This window comes from Rhinolophus ferrumequinum, chromosome 26 (genome assembly GCF_004115265.2).
Source record: "Rhinolophus ferrumequinum isolate MPI-CBG mRhiFer1 chromosome 26, mRhiFer1_v1.p, whole genome shotgun sequence".
Lineage (NCBI taxonomy): Eukaryota > Metazoa > Chordata > Mammalia > Chiroptera > Rhinolophidae > Rhinolophus > Rhinolophus ferrumequinum.
The window spans coordinates 1,086,929-1,104,807 of NC_046309.1; the positions used below are offsets into that span (position 1 = coordinate 1,086,929).

The following is a 17,879-nucleotide window of genomic DNA, read 5'->3' on the forward strand; positions in this document are numbered from 1 at the left end:
GGGGGGACGGTGTGAACCTGGGGGCTCAGGTGCCTCTATGGATACAAATCACGCAGTTACAGCCACTCGGGGCTCTACAGACAGCAAGTGTGTCCCAGTCTTACAGGCAGCTTCTCTGGAGGGAGGGGCTTGTCCTACATGCAGGTGTGTCTGTGGACACACACTGGAGCCTGCAACAGGAGTGGGTGGCGGCACCCTGAGGTCTGGCACTGGACACTGGTGAGGACACCCGCCTTTCGGGTCTCCCTTTGCTGCAGACGTGGCTGGTGAGGGCGCAGTGCCGAGTGGGGTCTGGGGGGTGTGCCCGTGACGCCCCTAGCACTGGACCCCGGCTCCCCCCACCCCCAGCTCGGCACTGTACTCACAGTTTCTTACAGGGACCTGGCCAAGGCCCACCATTAATTGGTTCTGCAATATTGAAATAAGTTATTTTAAAATCAAATTTACAGAGTATAACATTGGTAAATGGTTTTTACTGACTTCCCAGGTATTTCTTAGATTTAGTCTTAGCTTTCTGTGCATTCTATACAGAATAGGTCTGTTTCAAATATGAGACTTTCTGTGAACATTTTACACACATGAGTGGTGAACTCCATCACACTGAAGGGGTCAGTGGATGGGGTGGAACCTTTGTGTGGTTCTGACTCCGGGGCCCTCGCATCTCCTGCGCTTGCCGCTGTGTCCTCAGTGAGCCTGAGTTTGCCAACAGCATGGGTTTTCGTTGGGAAGCCCGATGTGGCTTTCTTTGTAGTTAGCAGAGCATCTAATGCGTAAAGGCAGAATTCTTACAGTAATTAAAAAATATGAGCACACATGAAGTGCTGACTTTTTAAACTTTAAAAAATCTAGTTTGATGTTACTTTAAAAATGTTTTTTGTTTACAGTGTTTTGTTTAAAATTGTCAGTCTTGTTTGTTTCTATGAGATACTTTCAGTGTGACTCTTTAAATGTCTTAGAAATTGAAATTTTACAAAAGTGAGTTCATATTTTGGTGTACAGGCACTCAAATATGTGCTTTTAAAAAAAAATCTTAAGTACTGTCATGTCTAAGGGTCTGTATAGGGTACTTCTGTTTCAATTTTATAAACGGCAATAATTATTCTGGTGCCATGCAGAACTGAGGAAGAAGTGGGTATTTTCTCTTTCCTTTTGCTGTAGAGTTATTGGTAGATCGATTTCTTGCAACCTGAAAGAACGTAGCAACAGTAATTGGAATTATGTATGTTGTTTAGTTGTTTGAGTTATTTAGATTTGGTTCTTCTAATTTCTTCCTAGAATGGCCTGACCACCTAATTGTGTCCAGGCAGCTTTATCCAGAGTTCCCGGAAGACTACATGACACCAGCCTCAGGGTTGATTCCCTGACAAACAGGAGCCTTTACACCAGTGACTTTTAAGCTCTTAGCCACAGGAAGACACATTTTACATTGTAACTCAGTGTACAGCACACTTCTATATGTATAAACCAACATTTAACAAAACCGTACCTACTTTTACTATGTGATGTATGCTGGCAATTTCTGTTCTGTTGTTATTTTTTTAAAATTCTAGACACAACCCCCTGAGTCGTTTCCTGACCTACTAACGGATGGTAAACTTCAGTTTGAAAAATGTGACTTTGGAATCTGAAGGAAGAACAAACACAAAGACCATTTTTTGGCTTGTGAAAATTATTCAGGTAAGATACGTGATTATAAACACGACTGAAGCAAATATATTGTCATGCAAATTACTTGTTGCACTGCAAAAATGTAATTAAAATCAGTAGAAATTGCAAAAACTGAAAAATGGGTTACAAAATTTCAAAACTAGGTGGTGGACCTATATGCCTTGAAGGGGCAGAAACTAGGAGCTAGCTTTCAAGAGAAGTGATTTAACTTCCTATTCTGTGTAATTCAATTAGGAAAACGTGTTTGCAAGTTCCAGTGTAAGCACAGGAAAGCCAGACAACCCCAGTCATTTTCGGACACGACTTTGGTATTATGGCCTTCTGAACGTGCTCAGAAAGTGGCCTTCACAGGGGGCAGCAGCCAATGTCCATGGTGTCTGAGGACAAAAGTGAAACAGGGACCTTTAGTGTCAGGATGTGTGGAGCTGAAGAGTCAAATGTGGGGCTGAGAACCAAGGAAGAGTTTTACCAGTTGCTGAAATGCTGTGTGATGTCTTTCCTTTGGAAGCTATTATTAAAAGAACACACCGCTTACAGACGTGGTCCTGGGCATCACGGATGTGGGGCTGCAGTGGCAGTGACATGATGCCACAGGTCTCCATTCATGGCCTCTTGAAAGTGTGCACAAGCCTTCTCTGCTGGCTGCACAGTCTGCCTGGAGAGTGAAGTGACAGGCATTCTGGTCTCTCCTGTGTACACCGCCTCCTCAGAGGCGCTTCATTTGAAGAGTGCTTTCAGGTTACCAGTGTGCTGGTCAGACACGAGCTGTGTGCAGTACCCATGCCAATGGCCAAGCCTGGGACACCGTTCTGAACCATCCTGGCAGGCCCACTGCTGCCATTCAGAACTTCGTGGAAATAGGCCAGTTAATCCAATGAGGAAAGGGAGTAATTTACTGTTCTGAGCAATCCTGACTGGTCCATGAGAAGTACAGCAAATCAGTAAATTACAGAATCTCTGAAACCCAAATTTTATTGTTTCCTCACTTTCTTGAGCTGATAAAATGCGTGAATTTGAAATTTTATAGATGAAATAAAACTGGTTGGGCTGTCAGCTTTTACAGCATAGCTGGGTTTCCCCTGTATGAACTAAAAGAACGGATTACACTGTGGTACTTAACCCCAACCCCCACAAGTGGTCCACATTTAAGGTAGGCTCCCCCAAATGATATACTGCTTCCGACCATGAGTTCAACTTTTAAGGATTTTCTTCTGGTAGCAAGAGCGGCAGACGGGACAGACATGGAAAGGAGAGCTGTGCCCCCAAGAGAACTCCTCCAGGGCCAGGAGACACTCGTGGTGAAACGTGTGTGAGCAGGACAGGAGGACCGTCTCCCGGGAGGGCTGGCCGCCACCTGGCGCCGACGCCTCGTGCTGGCAGCTGTTGCTCCCTGAGAGTGGGGTCAGGCAGATGGGACACTCACAGGCCTCCCGGTGCAGAGCCTGCAACACAGACGAGAGCAGGCTCTTACTGTCGTCCTAAGAGGAAGTTTCCAGGGTGAAGAGAGAACTGTATACTTAAGAGATGGATCTGGTGCAGATGAAGACGTTTCGTTGTGTAAAGCTCACCCTAGTTACTACAGACTAGGGCAAGGGCAGGGTAGGAAACCCATCAGGAAGTAACACGCGGGAAGTAACGTCTTGCCCTGTGGTGTTTCACTGTTCACAAAATGGCATCATCAAAGCCGAATTTCCAACTGAAGAGCCTTCGGTGAGGAAGGTCCAAGGGGCCTCCTGCTGGGGCCAGCACAAAGCACAGGCCTGGCACCCCCGGACCCCTGACTCCCTCAGCCTCCCTGAGTCCCTCAGCCTCCCCTCCAGCGTCACCACAGACCCCTGCGGCCGCGCTGCTCCAGGTCACTGACCAACGCCTACCTGCATATGGATTTTCCGCCAGTCCTCGTCCGTGAGCTCACGGCCACACTGTTCCTCAAGCTGCTGCAGAACGCTGCGGTTTACGGCCAAGCAGCGGTCGATTTCCGCAAAGAGCTCTTCTACGTCCGTGTGGAAGGAGCACAAGATGCGGTGACTGATCTCTGTGAACTGAAGACACAGGAGTTGGGAGTGAGCTTCATGCTGACCGGGGCCATTCTTGGGGGAGGAGGAGGCAAGCGCCTCTGGAGTCCCGACCACCTCGTTTTCCTGGCTCCCTTCCAGTCTCTGCCTTTGAACAATGCTTTTTGGGGAAACAGACCTCTATTTACTTAATACCGTTGTTTCCCTGAAAGTAAGACCTAGCCGGACCATCAGCTCCAATGCATCTTTTGGAGCAAAAATTAATATAAAACCCAGCATTATATTATGTTATACCTGGTCTTATATTAAAATAAGGCCCGGTCTTATATAATATTTTGTATAATTTTTGCTCTAAAAGACGCATTAGAGCTGATGGTCCGGCTAGGTCTTATTTTTGGGGAAACACGGTCCATGCCCAGGTAATTTATGCTGAGAGATCACCAGAAAGGTTCACCTGGTTGTCAGCAAGGAATACATTGAAGTTAAAAGTTGAGAGGAGAAGGGAGTTAGAATTTTATAAAAGGAGGACAATCGTTGCTACGGCCGGGCAATAGGTAGCTGGAGCTGGTTCATGTCTCTGCTTGCCAGCCATCCGCCCACTGTGGTTGCAGATTATGAATTAATTTAGTGTGACCATTACAAAAAGGAAATCCATCCTCATAAACTAGTTATCCAGCCTGCTTTTTCTCACTGAGCTCTAAAATCATAATTTGAAAACCCCCATTGCCTAAGGACCTTAAAAATCTCTTTACATAAACTGATGCAATCAATTCATCGACAGTTGTGTGCCCCTTTGCTACAGAACACATCTTCAGGACTTAAAATTCTGTTTTCACTGCCAGCATCGTAGTGGGGAAAGCATATTACATTTTATCTCAAACTTTTAGAAAGTTTGCTTTGAAGTTAATTGCCCTGAAATGCAGTCCCTAATACTCTCCCAAGCTCATTTCTTTCTATGAAGTACTAACTTTTGATACAAAAGATTTAGAAAAGCCCAGTGATCTTAGGACACATCATTTAGTTGGACATTATTGGTCGCTTGTGGCATGGCGTGCTATCGCCTCCTGTGGTCAGGAAACCAGAATTGCCAGGATGAAACAAATTGACTATTGGCTCTCCTGCTGTACAGTGTATGGATTTGTGAATTTAATCCGATGTGACTGGTCAGGTGGAACATGCCTAGATAATGTAGATAATGGACTCATGGGTGCTTTCCCTCAGCAGGTTCATTTTTGTGCCATTACAAGGTAACACTTGCTAACGGTAGTGTAACATAGTTTCCTTCAGTCTCTTCTAGGCTCAGTTTGGCTGTGTGCCCTAATTTGGACATATTTATTATGGGATTCTCCCTGATATCTGTGAATTTTAATCTTCAAAATTAGGAACCGTCAACCCTTGTATATATGCCCTTCTGTCAAGATGTTCTTAAAAAAAAATAAAGTTCTATAGTTTTGATGTATTAGAAATTTAACATGTCTTAAACTTTCGTAGGGTTTTATGAAGACAATTATTGTTTTTGTTAGTGTTTTGGTTACAGGTGTACAGGTTTCAGATGGTTTTCCCATTTTTCCATAAGTCGTGCACGATTTTTTGGGAACATACACATTAGGAGAAATGCCTAGATTGATAAGTGATGCTGTGATAACGAAAGGCTTCAAAAGTCCAGAAGTCAGTCTCACGTGGGTTGGGAAGGAAGAATAATTTCATGGATTTCAATTAAGATCTGGATTATCAGAGTAGCAGGGCAAGCATTCGCTGTGGAGGAAATCTTGAGACCGGCAAGAGCTGGGGCGTGATGTTTATTATCACGTGAATGGTTTATTATCGGACTGTATTTGATTTTATTATTTTTCCCTCCCCAATTTTCTCAAAGTGGTGTATGATACACGTAGGGAAAAAACCCTTTTAGTATAATTGTGTTTAGAACTTTCTAAAATGTAGGACTTGTGAGCTGCTCTAGATTGGCACTGACCAAAAGAAATGTAGCCTGAGCCAAAAATGCACTCTTAAGATTTGTAGGATCTGCATTAAAAAGTTTTTAAAGATGGGAAATTAATTTTAATAATATATTTTATTTAACCTAAAATATCCAAAATATTACCATTTGAAAGTGTATCGATCAAATAAACTACTACAGGGATATTTTGCATTCTTTCTTTCCTGGTAAGACTCTGAAGTCCTGTGGGTATTGTGCATTCCAGCACATCTGAATTCGGACTTGCCTCACTTCGAGGACTTGACAGCCACATGTGGCTCCGTGGCAACCTGTTCTGGACAGTGAGGCTGGTGGCTGCATCACTGGGGAGAGACTATATCATCTGAGGCACGGAGAGGAAGCTCACCCAGAAACACGCCAGCAGCCCCTTCGCCAAATCTTTGAAGATGGATATAAACTGCATGGGCTAATCTATTGTTTAGAGGGAGAGACAGGAGTGCCTGTCACCTTCTTCCTCTCGTGTTTGTCCTTCCCCTGCACAGGGCTGTCTACAGAAGTTGGCATCTCATCCAGAAACCACATTTCCTGTCCCTCTGTGCTAGGTGGGGTCACGCGACATAGCTCGTCCAAGTGGAAATGGGGTTTCTGCGGCCGGACACAGAGGTGTCTGAGGCTCGGGCTGGCAGAGCAAAAGGATGGAGGGGGGAGTGCTTGTGTCCCACAGGGTGGGTGGCATGCTGCACTCCTGGATGAGACTGAAGCTTCTATTTTCAGCGATTGAAATCCCAGGGTTGTTGGTTCCAGCAAGTAGAGGTGTGACATTCTGTGATATGTCACGGGTTGGGCTGGGTGACATGAGCTGAGCCTGTCAGAATGCGCATTTAGGCGTGTGATATGGGGACTTACATTGTACAGCGTGTAGCACGGTCCAACCCTCAAATCCAGTCACGTGCCGTTTAATGGCGGGCACATTCTGAGACGTGCGGCCTGAGGCGACTGCGTCCTGTGCGAGCATCACGCAGGCACTTACCTCTAGATGATATAGCCTACGGCACAGGTAAAGCCTAGCGCTCCTGGGCTGCCAACCCGGACAAAACAGCAGGAAACCAGTCAGGCACAAGGATGCGACCAAGAGCCCCGTGAACACGAGATGCGTGAGGCTGCTGGCGGCGTCACTCAGCCGCTGTTTTACAGCGCACTTTTCTGTGTAAGTCGGAAGGGTAGCCTCTAAACGCACTAAGAAGTTTAGTGTAGTAAGTACATACACCATGGTCGTTTATTACTATCAGGTGTTACTACTGTACACAGTTGCGTCGCTGCACTAGCGGCACCACTAACACGTGACCCCGCGATGCGCTTTGGCTCGACATACGTCATTACATTGCGTCAGCACTACATTGCGTCAGCACGGCTTACGTCAGGACACGACGGCGTTACGTCACGGCGGCTGCTTGTCCTGGCGGCTCCACCTCTGGAGGGCTAGACGGCAGGAGGGCTGCGCGGGTGCCAGGCGGTGGGACTCCCGCCGCGCCACCGGCTTGTCAGGGGCGTCGGTGGGGTGTCCCAGGCTCCGGGTCACCTCACGGCCACGGCCGGAGCAGCCTGGCGGCGCGCGGCGCTGAAGTCACCTCAGAAGCTGCCGTCAGGCACGGCACCGACGTGGGTCCCGCCCGGAGGGAGCGCGCTGTGGTGAGTGAGCGTCGCGGCCTGTCCCTGCCTGGGTTGGGGGGGCGCCTGTGACGGCCGGCGGTGGGCTGCGTGCAGCCGCGCGTGGCCGCCCTCCGTGGACGCGGGCCTCGTCCTCCGCGCCGGCCGGCCGGCCCGTCTCCCCGGCACAGTCGCCGGGGCGTTGCTCTCAGGGCTCCTGGTTCCCAGCCGGGCGGGAAGTCGGGGCGCTGCCGTGGGGGCTGCATTCCTGGCGGTGTCGGCAGCTGCCTGCGCTCCCAGCCGCACACGGGGGTTTCTGGACGCGCGAGTTCCCAAGGCTCAGGGCTTCTCTCCCTGCACAGTCGGGCCTGGGGAGGGGGTCGCGCCCCAGTCCCGGCCTCACAAAGTATCAGGTCCCCAGGCGTGTTCTCCAGGCGGTTCTGAACCCAGAGCGCCGCCTGGGGAGGACCCCCGTGTGACAGGTGGCGCTGCGCTGGTTTGGGGGCTGTGTGTCCGTGGTCCCGGCCCAGCAGCGCGGGGAGCGTGTGAGAAACGCAGCTTCTCGGGCCCCAGACCCGCTGGGCCACAACCTGGGGGGCACCTGTGCTAGCAGGCCCCCAGGGGTTCTGATGCTCGCCGAGTTGGAGCCGGTCACAGAAGCTACCCGATCCTTCGCTGAGTCCAAGTCACTGAGCACAGCGCCAGCCAGCCGTCGCTCCTGGAGGCCGGACCTCCCGGCTCATGTCAGCTCGGTGAGCTGTGCGAGGTCGCTGGGGACAGCAACGGAGCAAGTGCAGAGGCGGCAAATACCAACTTTCTCCTGTAGCTGCTCCGAGGGTCACACTGGTGTGTGTGTCATGCGGGGCGGCCTGTGGGGTCTCAGCTCCCGCTCCCCACATAAGAATGCAGGACATGGTGAGGCCAAAAAGGAACACCCATGGAGCCATAGATAGGGGAGTCACACCACTATAGTCTCACTGGAGGCTGGAGCCACACGATCTGCAATCCGCCGTGCTAACTGCAATCCGCGCTTGCAGGCTCAGCCACCATCTTCTTACTAGCCCCCATTTGCTGCTAGCGCAGCCACAGCAGTTATATTAGTGGCCAGTGGCTCACTGGTTACAGCTGACGGCCAACTGGCCACAGCTGATGGCCATTTGGTCACAGTTGATGGCCATTTACTACCTGAGCCAGCACCTTTCTATGTGAGGCCGAGAGCCTGGAAACTGCTTTTTGGGGCTCTGTTCCCACACTCCATCCCTACAGGGTCTCGCCTCAATCTACGCGACAAGCATCTTCCACGAGGGGCCCTGTGTGAGGAGCCTGGAGGTGAATACAATATCCTGGACACAGCCAAGCTCTCTGGTCACAGCCAGGGTTTCTCAGGGCACCACCAGTACTTCTGGGCACAGCCAGACTTCCTGGGCTTCTTAGGGTACCACTAGTCTCCCCAGGCACACGAGGGCCTCTCAGGGCACTGCCACTCTCTCTGGGCACAGCCAGTCTTACATATTCTCCATGGGGGCTGGTTGAGACAAAAGCAAACATCCGCCAGTTCCACTACTTGGTGGTAAGTTCCCAAGCAAACAGTCAAGTGGTCCATTAAATTAGGGATGGAAGGCAATTCCCCATAGTCCACAGTCATTCGCCAGGGCTGTCCTGAGGGTGAGGAATGACCTTGACCTCACCCTCATCTGCCACGGAGGACTCAGCAAGCGTTTCCTCCTGGGACTACAAGTCCCGCGTCCGGGCTGCCTCAGCAGGTACTTCCCAGCCCACAGGGCCGCAACGACCTTCGCTTTCTCTGGCCTATGCTGGTTGGAGAGCCGTCCACATCTTCCTACCCCTCCACGGGGTCCAGCTCTCCGGCAGCTGCTCCTCCTGGTCTTCCTGAGACTGAGTGTTCATAGGCACAAACTGCTCCATCGCCTTGCGGAGAGTTTTGGCAGGCACCGTACCCTGCTCACTGCACCATGTGTCGTGTGGGGCGGCCTGCGGGGTCTCAGCTCCCGCTCCCCACATAAGAACGCAGGACATGGTGAGGCCAAAAAGGAACACCCACAGAGCCATAGATAGGGGAGTCGTACCACTATGATCTGACTGGAGGCTGGAGCCACACGATCTGCAATCCGCCGTGCTAACTGCAATCCGCGCTTGCAGGCTCAGCCACCACTTTCTTGCTAGCCCCCATTTGCTGCTAGCGTAGCCCCAGCAGTTATGTTAGTGGCCAGTGGCTCACTGGTTACAGCTGACGGCCAACTAGCCACAGCTGATGGCCATCCAATCACAGTTGATGGCCATTTATTACCTGAGCCAGCACCTTTCCACGTGAGGCCGAGAGCCTGGAAACTGCACTCCTGGCTCTGTCCCCACAGTGTGTCATTACGTACTTCTCTACACTTTGACTGCAATTTGTCATTACGTACTTCTCTACACTTGACTGAAAGGCTCCCAGCTGTACTGAAGTTTCACCAGTGAGCTCTCGCAGCCTCAGATAAGACCCCTGGGATGGCAATAGAGCTGATATGCTTGAACTCCCAGGCAGGGGACTCCTAAGTGGCCTAGTGGGGACAATCCTAACCGTTGCCACCTGACCCAGCCGCTCCCCCTCCTGCCTCCCGTGCTGTTGGCAGCACCTTGAGTCCTTCGTTATGGTGCTGTAAATTCGGGGGCTGTGTGTACCGTAATTAATACCGCTAACACCCTACGGTGATTTTCAAGGGTTTTCACGTGTCACCTCACTCGGTCTTTAGGTCTCTCAAGGGCTTGCTTAATATGTGCCTGACCACGGTGGGCACCTTATACTGTTGTCAGTTTTGCAAATATAACAAGTAAATCTGGGGAGGGTGGACCTTATGCTTAATACTGTGATCTTAATGCTAATTGGTGTAAGGTAGCAAAAAAGCAAATAAATAGTTAGGATGTGCTATTACATGCGAGAGTCACAAACTATTTCTGTCTCAAATGTTTGCTTCTGCAACGACGCCTTGCATAGAGAAACATATTGCTTTAATCTCATTGCACAAATTCTGATATGTATTTTGCTTTTTAATTCAGTTCAACATATTTTCTAATTTCCGTTTTGATCAACAGGTTATTTAGAACTGTTTCTTAATTCAAGCCTCTGAGATATTTCTAGTTATTTTTTTTAAAAATCTCTAGCTTTTAGTACAGTGTGTCAGAGAACATACTTTACATATTTAAATTCCTTAAGCTATGATGAAAATATTTACAGTCAATTTTTATAAGTGATATATTTGTACTTGAAAGAATATGTGCATTACAATTGCAGGGTGGTGGTCTGTGCCATTATTGCTAATGCCCTTTGCTTTTAAAATCTATTTGTCTGACACAGTACCCCAGTTTTTTCTGTATTGAGTTTTCTTGGTATATGTATATATATAAAATATAGTATAAATTTATTTATATATAAATATATATTATAAATTATATATATAAATTAAATATATATCTATATTTATATTCTCACATGCTTTAGTCTTATGTTTTCATGCATAAGAATCTCTTCCAAATGACATATAACTGGATTTTATTTTTTATGGGCCATCAGCCCAATCTGTGTATTTACCAACATACCAAGAACTGTGTCCATCCCGTTCTGTGTTTCCTAGTTGTCCTAGTCGGTTAGTTTTTATCTCTGTTCTTTTCCAACTGAAATTTTCTCTTTTCTCTCTACTACTTTGGAGGTTAAAACTCCATGTTTATTCTTTGAGCTGTTACCCTAGATGCATGCTTAAGTTATGAAAGCGTAAAGCCTCTCCACAGTGCCAGGGTCTCTGGCACTTTGACCGATCTTCCTGACTTGGGTCCCTGTCACACATTTAAGCTCACTCTCTCTTCCAGCCTGTGAGCGGGACACTATCGTGCTTGTCATGCAGAGCCGTGTCTGTTGGATCGCCTGCATTTCGCCGCTTCCCTTGCACTTCACGGCTCCTCACATCTCGGACTGTGGGCTGTTCTCTTCCTCAGGAGAGGCATCATTACAGTTTCCTTGATGAAGACATTTTAGGGGCACTCCCCCAGCTTTTGTCTGAAATTGCCTTTCTTTTGTCTCCGTTCTTGACTGGAATTTCCATTTGTGTATGTGGAATTCTGGGCTGTTACTGTCTCTTTCAAGACACTGAAATGTCACGCTCGGTCTTCTAGCCTCTGCCGTCACTGTTGCTGCTGTGAGCATGACCTCCCTGTCCTCTCACTGCTTCCAGGATCTTTGCCTTCAGAGTTCTGAGGCTTCACTAGACACCTTTCTTCTTTAAAAAATCATAGTGGGGCTCCTTTGGCTTAAGTCATGTTTGCATTTCCTTCGGATCTGGAAAATTCTTAGCTTTTCTGCTTTAAGCTACAGTCTCTGTCTCTATGTTCCCTTTTCCTTCTGAATCCTGGTTATTGGATGGAACCCTCTCATGTCCTTGCCTGGGCATGTCACTTCCCTGTTGCCACTCACATTGAAAATGGTGATGCAGAGGGAGAGAGAAACTGGGGACACGCAGAGCCCCTTCAGTGCTGTGAGCCGAGGGCAGGATATGTCCCCGTGACAACAGCAGCGGGGTCAGTTTTGTTCAGTATTTCAGCTGTTCTGGTAAGAACGAAATGCATGTGTGTACGAGGTGGAAATGCAGATTGTGTAATTTTGGCCATGTACGATTAAATGCTCTTATGTTTGCCTTAAAATTGGCACTGTACAGTATAAAATTCATGCTAATAATTTAAAATGTTTTCTTTACAACATTAAATAGCAAATAAAAAAGCACCATGACAATCTGAGGGAGAGGAGCAGGCCGGCCACAGAAAGAAGTTTGACATTTTCGTCCTCTTCATGGCAATTTCCTCCAGGCTTTGTGCAGTGTCCCCTGCCCACACCCTGCAGCCTCCTGGCACCGCTCCCATCTGTGCAGGCACCTGGCAGAGCTGTGAGCCCTGCTTCTTCTCCCCTCCTCTCTGCTCCGCGGCAGCACCTGTCACAGCTGGTCACACCCTCTCCCTGGAAACATTTGATCACTTGGCATCCAACACACGGCTGTCTCGACTCTTCCCTGGGTCTCATCAGCCACTTCAGCTCCAGGACTGAACCTCGCCGGGCCCACCTTGTCTCTAGCCGTCCATTGCTGTGCCCTCCTGCCCAGCCGTGCTCAGAACTCTGCAGACAGAGACTCTGGCACTCTTACAGGACCAAGTGCCAGTCTTGTCTGCTATCTGCCAGCGGGGACCTTCTCTTGCAGGTGTCACAGGCAGCTCAGACTTTCGTAAGCAGAACCTTCGCTTTTTCGCCCAGACCCGCCCTGGCCGGTCTGTGACCCCTGTTCTTAGCACCAGTTGCTTAGGCCTGAGTCTTAGGCACCAACCTTCAGTTCTCTCTGTTCCTCAAACCCAAAATCCAGTTCATCAGCACATCTTGTCGGCCTGCCTCTGGGCATGTCCCCAGTGGCCACTGGCCACTCCTGCGTTGCTGGCCTTCACTCCTGGGAATGGCCTCTCACTGGCTGCAGAGATCGTCACCGGCCACACGTCAGGCCTCTGCTGTGTCAACTGTCAGAACTCCGGTGGTCCCTGGCACTGGAGAGCACCTGTGCCCACCAGGCCTGGTCACGCCAGCCTCTGTTTCTCAACGTCCGATGTCTCCCCTCTGCCTGGAAAAGCGCTCCTCACTTCTAGGCCTGTTCCTCAGCCAGAACCCAGTTTGGCGCAGGGCAGACCTGTAGCTCCCTCTTCACCGGCTTCGCCAGCACCATGCTCACTTGATCCAGCTTCCATCTGTGCACCATCCGGGTGCTGAGGGCCGGTGGGGCCTCCCGCCAACCTGTTTCCTATGTGAATCTTCCGGTCTGGCCAAACCCATTTCCTCAGTCCCACAAATAACTCATGTTTTTCCGTTTCCATGACTAGGCGTGTGCGTGCCTATGTACTTGGGTTGGAAGTGAGTCTCGTTCTCAGCTCTCATAGAGCACTTGTAGGCCCTTCTTTTGACACTTACCACCGGTTGGATGTGGTTATCGTTCTCTTGTGTGTACTTCTTATCTCCTCAAATAAGTCCCTTCGATTCAGCAAAGTACCGGATTCATCTTGCTGAGGCCCTTAGCATTCAATAAAAATTTTGACTTTAAGTTTGCAATAGATTAGAAATGAGGACACATATATTCCCAATGTATATATTATGAAGGGGTGCAATACAGTTTTCTTTTTGGGGTTAAAAACAGCAACAGTGTCTGTGTGGAATGATTTTGAAGTTAATGCCACTTTCAAGACTCAGTGAAAGATTGGCATTTAGCTTATAATCATGACATTTGCTTGTTAATAAATATACTGAAAATCCTTCGGTGTTTATTGATGGCAAATTTCTAAATGTGAACTGGTGTGCCTGTCTTTATTCTCATAGCTTCAAGTATCCGAAAGTTAGCAAGGGTAACATTTTAAAAAGTTAAATCAACATGAATTTATTGACTACCTATTGTGGCGAATTCAAAGCCATGTCCTAGGTGTAGCTTTTATTAAATATTTCTTAAATGTCAAATTCTTATGTATTCAGCATCCTTCTTCCTTTATTTACTCCCTCACTGCTATATGGGTCAGATGCCCTTAGTAACTGAAAAGGTAGGAACTGGCAAAAACATAAAAGACAATTGAATTCTAGTTTTTACACTACTGGTTAATATTATTCTACAGAAATAGACAAAATACATAAAGTTTTCAATTTTAATAAGAATGAATGTCTTCATATACTTTTAGGTTTCATTTCAGATATTTGATAAATTAAGTAATTAAGAGTTCAGGTTATTGATATGTAAAGCAATTGCTGGTCATTTACAAGTAATACACCGGCTAAACATTAAAAAAATACACCAGCAAAAGTACCCAGGTGAACTTTGCCTACCCAGGAGGCCTCCCTAAGTGATCCATCTTCATGTCAGCAAATTGCTTACTAATGTGTTGACTTAGGGCCACCCGCAAAAGCAAAATGAAAAGCCTGGAATTTACAGCATATCAATGAATCAGTTGATAAGCTCTTACTGGTTTAATGTCCTCCCAGTCTTGCTGCTCGGAGCCACTCCAAGTTAGCAACAGAGTGTTTGCCATCTCTATGTGATAAAGGAAGTCAAAGGACTAAACAAACTCGAAGACCATTACGCTGTTTGGTGAGATGTAAATGAAAAAAGTAAGAGAAGTCTCATGTGGGAGGGTGTGGGAGCAGGCAGCCCCTAAAGTCAACCACAGCATCTGACAAATCACTAACTTTTTAAACAATGGTCAGGACTTTTAGCTTGGGTGGAGATAATATAATGCATTTGAAAAGTTTTAATTGCAGCCATAAAAGACCATGCCTCAATTATATGACATATGCTAGCAGAATTTCTAGATAAAGATCAAAGGCATTCAAGGACCAAGCACTGCATTCTGGGCAACACTTGGCCTTTCTGTACACACTGGTGACAGGCGTGAGCATGGCAGCTCTGGGGACCGCTGCAGGTGGCTTTGATCTGAGCTCACCGTGCACCAGAACTACGGTGTCGTCCCCGACAGCTCCAGTGTCCTGTGACAATGCACTGCTGGCTCAAGGGTAGTTCTCTGACACTCACAGGCATGAAACTCGGCATCTGACCTTTTGGGTTCTTTCCACAGGACCACCGTCTATTTAAAGGAACCTGCACTGTCGTGTAACATCACCTTACTCGGGCTCTGTCTTGTTGGCAATGTGGCAGGTCTGTTTTTAAGCAAGGCAAATCTGCAAAAAGGAGTTCTCAGTGTGTGGAAGCATTACTACTTGTAGAAAGATGACCCCGGTATTTTATTAATTAGTTAACACCCACTAGCTGCATGAAAACTAAAATGAGAAAAGACTTCATTAATTCCCCCTGTAACAGAAGAGTAACAATGCAAGGCCACAGTTCTTTTACAAGGAAGATAGATTAATTTATAAAAATAGAATGCCCAGAGCTAATCTAATCTAGAGTATTAAAAACACATCCATCTTCTCGAACTATTAAAACATTAAAGGAAACAAGCAGTTCCTAATTTATTGTGCCTAAAAATATCCCACTATTATCCCTTTTTGCTGGTCTTTTCTATTGATTAGACTTATTTTTCCCTGAAAAGTGGTTCTCAAGTACAGAAAAGAAGTTTTCACCCACCTGCCAGCAAAGAAGAAAAGTAGCTTCAGTGGAGTGAATTTTTTGTAAAGCTAAATGTCTTTATGGAAAGAACTGTCCTTTCCTGTGTGGCCAAGGACTTCCTACTTTTCTGATGTTAAAATAGTCTTTCTTTTATGAGGTGATTTCTGATGGCACATGGTGTTTTAACTCTTAGTTGGCAAAATAAAAAGTTTTAAAAAGTGGGCAGCGACTTTGTTGGAGACTCAGGCTCCTCTTTAACAGCTTTGTAGACTCCAAAAGTCTGGAGACCACTGGGAACAGAATTGGAATGGGTTGTTGGGAGACAGAGGAGAACCCTCTGCCACGTCTTGCTTTATTTGTTTGGTGGAGGCCACAGATCCAACATTTATCTACCACTGACTGTGGGATTATCACATGATTTGTTTCTCCTAGTAATTTGTAACTTCAATTGTTTTAGACTAAAATGAAATGAATTTGCATTACTTTAACATTCCCCAATGCTCAGAACAGATACAGCTTAGAAATGTGGCTGGTGGTTGCACACATGACCCCAGATTAAAGACTGTTGTTGTTCCACAGATGATTAAGAATTTTACATCCAGTATTTTGAATTTTGCACCTTTGGCTTTGTAAACTTTCCAGTTTCTAAAATTCAAACATTAGCTCTCTCATAGTTCATTGCTGCAAAGTTCCATGCACATTTAGGCCGTGGGGAGGGTGACAGGGTGAACAGGTATGTGAAAAGACAGGTGTCAGAGGCCAAGCTGAAAGGCAGGCCTCTGCAGGAAAACCTGGCATTTCTGGAATGTCACTGTCACAAAGCTAGTCTCCCACCCAAAGGAGCCTCAGTAAAGTCATTGTTCATCTTCGCTTTGGAATTTATTTATTTTTAAATGGGTGTATCACTAGGAAACATATACACACTGATTCTTCTGAAGCTGGACTTCAGTACACATGTTCAGTTCTGGAAAACTGGAAGGATAAATCATGAGAAACCCAGCCCAAGAGTTATATTTTTATTTTATTTTAAATATCTTAACCTGGGACTAGATTTTGGTTGACATATAACACTGTAAGTTTGAGGCATACAATGTGATGATTCAAAACAGTATAGATTGTGACATGGTTACCATAGTAGGATTAACCATAACACGGTTACCGTAACACGTTCATCATCTCACATGATTACCATTGCTTTTTCGTGGTGAGAACATTTCAGGTTTACTATCTTAGCAATTTTCAAGCATACAATACAGTGCTGTTGACGACAGTCACCATGCTGCACATTAGATCCCCGAACTTACTCATCATATCACTGGAAGTTTGTGCCCTTTGACCAGTGTCTCCCCAATTCTTCCCTCCCCAACCCCTGGTGACCACTGTTCTGCTGTTTCTGTTGAGTTTGACTTCTTTAGATTCCACAGATAAATGATACCGTATTTGTCTTTCTCTGATTTATTTCATTTAGCATAATGCCCTCAGGGCCCATCCATGTTGTCACAAATGGTAGGATTTCTTTCTTTCTTATGGCAGAATAATATTTCATTACATCGTATACATACCACCTCTTCTTTATCCATTCATTCGTGGATGGACACAGGTTGTTTCCACATCTTGGCTGCTGTGAATAATGCTGCAATGGACATGGGGGTGCAGATACCTCTTTGAGATCATGGTTTTATTTCCTTTGGTTAGATACCCAAAGGTGGGATTGCTGGCTCATATGGTAGCTGTACATTTAATTTTGGGTGGAACCTCCATACTGTTTTCCATAGTGACTGCACCAATTTACATTCCCACTAACAGTGCATGAGGGTTCCCTTTCTCCACATCTGTACCAGCATTTGTTATTTCTTATCTTTTTGATATGGGCCATCCTCACAGGTGTGAGGTGATATGTCACTGTGGTTTTGATCTGCATTTCCCTGATGATTAGAGATGTTGAGCATCTTTTCATGTACCTGTTGGCCATTTGTATGTCTTTGGAAAAATGTCTATTCAGATCCTCTATTTTGTATCAGATCTTTGGTTTTTTTTTTTTTTTTTTTTTTTTTTTTTGCTATTAAGTGCTGTGAGTTGCTTATATATCTTGGATATTAACTACTTATCAGATACATGACTTACAAATATTCTCTTCATTCTGCAGGCTGCCTTTTCATCTTGATGATTTCCTTGCTGTGCAGGTTTTTAGTTTGATGTTGTCCCATTTATTTACCTTTGCTTTTGCTGCTTGTGCTTTTGGTATTATATCCAAAAAATTGTTGGTAAGACCAATGTCAAGATTTTCCCCTACAATGATTTTTCCCTCATATGTTTTCTTGTAGGAGTTTTGTGATTTTGTGTTCTGGTATTAAATTTAAGTCTTTAATCCATTTTGAGTTAATTTTTGTTATATCCTCTGATGAACTGACCCATTTATCATTGTATAGCCATCTTGTCTCTTGTTACAACTTCTGAGTGAAAGTCTATTTTGTCTGATGGAAGTAA

The 17,879-nt window shown here is 46.4% G+C and overlaps 1 protein-coding gene across 5 annotated transcripts in view; it reads right to left on the minus strand.

The window, feature by feature from the left end:
* Positions 1–15: 15 nt before the first annotated feature.
* Positions 16–17,879, minus strand: part of RNF32 (ring finger protein 32) — a 31,439-nt gene continuing 13,575 nt past the window's right edge. For all 5 annotated transcript variants that reach the window (XM_033098783.1, XM_033098780.1, XM_033098776.1 and 2 more), the window contains 2 exons: positions 3,543–3,710; positions 16–3,110 (listed from right to left, as the gene is read on the minus strand). In XM_033098783.1, coding sequence (XP_032954674.1) covers positions 2,859–3,110; positions 3,543–3,710 — 420 coding nt within the window. In that variant the 3' untranslated portion in view covers positions 16–2,858. The remainder of the gene's footprint in view (positions 3,111–3,542; positions 3,711–17,879) is intronic.